The sequence below is a fragment of the Oreochromis aureus genome, linkage group 12 (assembly GCF_013358895.1).
Source record: "Oreochromis aureus strain Israel breed Guangdong linkage group 12, ZZ_aureus, whole genome shotgun sequence".
NCBI lineage: Eukaryota > Metazoa > Chordata > Actinopteri > Cichliformes > Cichlidae > Oreochromis > Oreochromis aureus.
In genome coordinates, this window is record NC_052953.1 from 18693777 (window position 1) to 18699305 (window position 5529).

The 5529-nt window shown below is 36.2% G+C and overlaps 1 protein-coding gene across 1 annotated transcript; it reads right to left on the minus strand.

Annotated features, from left to right (window-relative positions):
* Positions 1 to 480: 480 nt before the first annotated feature.
* Positions 481 to 5203, minus strand: LOC116311880 (beta-1,3-galactosyl-O-glycosyl-glycoprotein beta-1,6-N-acetylglucosaminyltransferase-like). The gene is made up of 5 exons (XM_039621035.1): positions 5133 to 5203; positions 3524 to 3852; positions 3322 to 3415; positions 1995 to 2399; positions 481 to 1874 (listed from the first exon to the last, which is right to left on the minus strand). The coding sequence occupies exons 2-5, from the start codon at positions 3829 to 3831 to the stop codon at positions 1389 to 1391; spliced, it is 1293 nt and encodes a 430-aa protein (XP_039476969.1). The 5' UTR covers positions 3832 to 3852; positions 5133 to 5203; the 3' UTR covers positions 481 to 1388.
* Positions 5204 to 5529: the final 326 nt, after the last annotated feature.

A 5529-nucleotide genomic window follows, 5' to 3' on the forward strand; every position in this document is an offset into this window, starting at 1 on the left:
TTTGACATGGTGAAAATCAGTTTAAGTCAAATAGTCTGTAAATAAGTCACACCCATGCGACAATGTTTTACTGTAATGTGAATAAGTCTCACTCATTTCTTTTCCTTCTTATTTTCCCTCTCACAGGGGGACCTCAACCGTGTTGTAAGATATTTGGCTGCTGCCCTTCTTCTTCTCCCTGAAGAGAAAAAATTAGAAAAATCCAATTCAGATCTGAGCGTGTTGAATATACAGTAATACTGTGGTTGATGGAGCTCAGATTGTCTTGTTATTGGCTTGTACCAAACGTGTTAACAACAAATATCTATTGATAATTAACTCTGGGTTATTATAATAGCGCATTTTCAAAAGCCACAGTGATGCTCTTGAGTAGTACCACCGTTCCATCTAAAGAACAACAAAAATGAGCAGAAGGCACAGTAAGCTTACAGGAGATGTAATTTAGTTTAAAGAAATTTATTGATGTATTTTCAAATTGAATCATGTCAATATAGATGAAGTATTTGTCTTTATACATGTAATACAGAAATTAATAAACAAAATCAATTCAGTATGTTATTTGGTGATGTGTTTTGTTATATTAAATCTTGTGTGCTGTCTTACATTTGTGTTTGAACATCCAAATGCTTTGACCACACCGGTGTGAAATTTTGAAGGTGTGGGTCACTCATTATACAGCAACGTTTCACATTATGTTGCACTCCCTAACCCTCAGTCAATATTTATATTAAGTGTTTACAATGTTGTCACCCCTTATGTCACTGTGAGAATAAAGTAGCAGAGCTGCATTGTTATGTAACAGAAGTTGTTTGTAATGCTTTTAGTTTGAAATTACTCTGAAACACACACCCAAAATCAGAGAAGTGTGCTAGTACTGAACACGTGTGTGTGTGTGTGTGTTCGCAAGACAGTTATTCTTTGGTAGTCCTGAGGAGTCATTAGGGTTAGACCATATTGCTTTTATTTATTTGTACATCTTTCTTTATGGCTTGCATGGTACTCATTCTCTGTCTCTGTCTCTATTTCCTTTCACACCCTAACCAGATGTAGCTGTTGGCCACCCCTCCCTAAGGCTGTTTCGCTTTCTTCCTGTTAAAAATGTTGCCATGTGCTCGTTCTTAGGGTGTCGTCTGATTGTTGGGGTTGTTTCTATAATATTGGCAACCGTTACTGTGATTTAAGGCCATGTAAACAAAATTGAATTTAATTAAACAGAATATTTCGAAACTAATAATATTTCGTATTTGTATCTATGCAAGCCACAAGGAGTTTTTCCATTGGGTTATGAAGCTTTCACATGCCATGCTAGATTAGTAACATTTCTTCATTTATTCATAGTTTTATTATCTATTAGAATTGTCTTTTATAGTAGATAATTAACTCTCCACCTAAACTAACTCTATCAGTGCCTTGTGTCTCAGATATTTCTCCAAGCAGTAGATAGCAATGGGATCTCTGTCTGCATCAAACTTATTGGCAAAAAGGTGATGCTGTTCAATCAACCACTGCAGGTCTCCAGCACCATACACACATATTGATCTGACATGGTGGCCTTTACATTCTGGGTATACTGCTTGCACAGAATCCTCTGACCCCTCGTGCCACTGCCACTTCACCATCCGTGCAATGGCGTTGATGTCTGTCATGTCAAATTTACGGTTGGGCCACGTTGAGCCAGGAACACCAGGTATTCGCTGTATTGTTGCCCACAGAAACTCATCAGGACTGTAGGTGTCTTTGGCCCACTCAATGAGGGCCTGTATTCGCTTGTCTTCCAAAACACTGCGAACATAACCTCGGTTGACCACAATGTAGGCATTTCCTGATAGGATGGGCAGATTGAAGGGAGTTGGATCCTTTGTTTTTCCTGTTCGCTGGGACAATTGAAAAGTTAAAATGACGGTGAGTCAGTCTGAATTGAAGGTTTTTAGAATAGCAAAGTAAATTGATCAATAGCTACATGATACATTATAAAGAATATCCAAAAGATGTACCTGGGCTTTTCCACCAACTACTTGGTAAGCATTTGTCACCCGCTTTTTCTTTCCTTGAGGCATTTCCTCCGACTCCAAACTGTTACCTCCTTTTAGTGAACGCAAAGATTTCACAATTTCCAAGTTAGTTTTTAGAGGGAAATCCTGACCACAGAGGTTGATGAAGTATTTCCATGTCGTACTGGTGTTATAGAGATCAGCCATGCAGTTAAGATCAGCCTGTACACGTGTCCATCCAGCGTAGACCACATTCACAGCCTTGCTGACCATGAACACATTTGGGAAACAGGAAGTAATGGCCTTGATGGCAGCAAAGACTGAGGCTGGCGCTTTTTTGTCTACATGGACACAATAAATATTTTGAGGTGTGTAGATAGCTCGCAGTAGTCGCTCAAAGTTCTGCACCTACAGATAAAACACTTTAGTTCTCTTTGAGAAATGTTTTTGCCTGGTTGGTTTAATGAACACTTTAATGGTTATTTAACAAATGAGGAAAACTAAAGCAGAAATGTGACATATCGATTATAATATGAAATTATAAAACACCAAGATCACCACTGTGACATCATAACAGTCTAAAAAAAATCAGCTGTTTTACAAAATGAAAAGTGTCCTTGTAGCAAGTAAACAGTTTAATCTGATTGGGTGAATCTGTTATTCCAGTTGCATATATATATATATATATATATATATATATATATATTTCTTAACACCCCGATAGCTTGCTGAAGAACTCGAGTTTCTTCTTCCCCCTCCATACTGTCAGACACTTGAAAGTGACCCGCGCGTGCTTCTCAGCCAATCACAGCGGTACAGACACCCAGCCTTCCGTTTCCATTAAACTCCTTCCGTTTCCACTATACTCTTTCATTCACATACATTATTCTCTTGCATACATATATTTTCTTCTGACATGTATGCATTCTCTTCTTACATACATATATTATTTGTGAGATTAAATGCATACTGAATGCATGTAAATGAGAGCAAAATGTAGGAATGCATAAATGAAAATGCATGTATGTTAGAGTGAAAATTTGTAAATATGTACATTAAAATACATGTATAAGAGAGCACAATATTGCAATGTGTGTATTAAATATGTGTAAACATGAGAATAAAAATATCTAAATATAAAAATTAAAATAAAACTATATGAGAGTGAAAGTATATGTATGTGAAAGAAAAATATATGTATGTGAGAGTGACAATACGTGTGTCTGACAGAAGAATATATGTATGTGAGAGTGAAAGAATGAATTTTGGCTTGTACGGCCCCTCATACAATTCCCAATTTCACCACTGCAAAATTAGAGAAAATACATACCTTGTGATGTACAACCATAGAGTAAGCCAGAGGAAACTCCTCTTCTTCCTTGCTTAATGGGAATGTTATGTATTTCCTGCTTGTTTGGAATTTCCTGTAAATTCACAGTTTTGAAGAAGTAATGTTGTTTTGGAAGGCCATGTATTTAAATCATGACTAAGAGTTAAAGAGTTACTGAAAGCTCCCATTTAGAGCAACAAACCTGCAGTCTTGGGTTGCATTTATATAATACTCATCAGGGATCTGAATAATCTTCTGGAAGTCTTTGGTGATGGTCAGTAATTTTGCTTTCAGTAATGCCTCCTTCTCTCCCTGCAGGATCCCTGTGCAGTTGCAAACTTTCTCTGGGCTCTCATCATTATTGGTGTATTCTAGCCATTGATACCTGAGGATGTAGGCAGGACGTCTAGCTGTTTTCAGTGGAATAAGTAGGGAAAGCATCCATAATGATCCCAGCACAGCGATGAACTGCAATAGTTGTAGCCACCAGCCTCGTTTTAGAAACCACATTATTTACAGTTAGCGGAGAATCTGAAATACAATAATAAAGCGTCTGAAAGCTGCTAAAAATGTCTGACAGACACCTCTGAAATCATAAAATAAATATAATGATTAATGTTTGCTAATATGTAGATAAGTTCCTTTGATGAAGGCAAATCAGTCCATCCATTATGACTACCTGGAACCAAGAGATGATATTAGGATAGATAGCATTCATATCAACTTACAACAATTAAAAAATGTGTTTTAGCTTTGTAAAAGTTGCCTGTGTTTTGTGTGGGAGCAAAATATGAGCTCTAAGATGTTTTTCCTACAGAAAAATTGACACCTGTGGGAAAATTGCAATAAGTGAGCAGCCTTCTTTGCCTGGTTGAGCATTTGTGAAGTATTAAATAGAACTGCATGTTTAATTTTCACCTAACATATCCTTTTTAAATTTCTTAACACAAAATAGCAAAAATCCTAAACTTTGTTGTGCAAGTACATTCTATTCACTATTTTAGTAACATTTCTGCAACCAGAAATGATTCCTAGTAAAAAGATATGCCACGTAATCTCTTTCAGATAATGTTTTCTACTATTTGAAGATAAAAGTGTTCATCATTTCTTCATTCTTTTCTCTTCTTTCTTCTTCTAGTATAAACCTGTTAAACTTCTTAAGCTTTTCCCCCATTCTCTTCTTTTTATATGCTTCCCTTGGTGTCCATTTATGAAAGGCATAATATCTGCTTTCATTGCTTTGCAGATGACTACAGATATATTTCCCTATGCAAACCAACACCTATGCTTCTAGTCAGGCACTGGTGAACTTTCTCAGAAATATACAATCATAATTAGAGGTAAACCGTCTAAATCTGAACTAATTAGCCATCGGCAGGAGCTCTCCTCTTGACAGGAAAGAAATGGTGTGATTACATTAGAAAATGTTTTTACTTGTTTAAAAGAGTATCAAAAACTCTGCATTCCTGTCAGAGCCCTTAGGTTTGCAAAGCAGAAGATTTAGTTACTGTTATGTATAGTGTATTTTTGTACATCCTGTACCCCACTTCGTTTAACTAAGGCTGTTTAAAGTTGTTTAAAATGTGCTATATAAACCTTGACTTGACTTAAATCTAAATTGTTCTTTTAGTTTATTTTCAAAACTAAATCTGTGAACTGGTATTCAACATTTCCATTTTAAAAGTTTGATAAAGTGTATTTAATTTAATCTGCAGCAAAACTGAAAAATCTTGGATTAAAACATAAAACTTTAAATTCAATAGTTTTAGGCAACATACAAAAGGAAAAAGAAAATGGGGAGTACTTCCTACCTGGGATTTTTCTTGTCACAGACAATCCTTTTTATGTTATCATAGTTTGCTTTAGCACTCCTAAGTTTTCCCATGTGTCAAGTGTGCCTGGCACCTTTTGGTTCTTCAGGTCTAAAAGGAGCCTACAGGTGAGACACCTGCAACTGAAGACTTCCTGTCAGCATTTTCAGAGTAAAAATGTTTTAAACAGACAAATCTTTTCCACACTTCAGTATCTGTAGCCATCACAAAAGTGTGTTAAATAACCAAATACTTATGAGGTCTTATAGCAAGGGTTAGTGTTAGGTGTTTACTTATAGCACACAGAAATATTTTTTCTATAGAACGAGCAACTGCAGTATTATTGCCGTGCAGACTTGACAGCAAGAGTGAAACGTATCTAGCACGCAGGAATAAG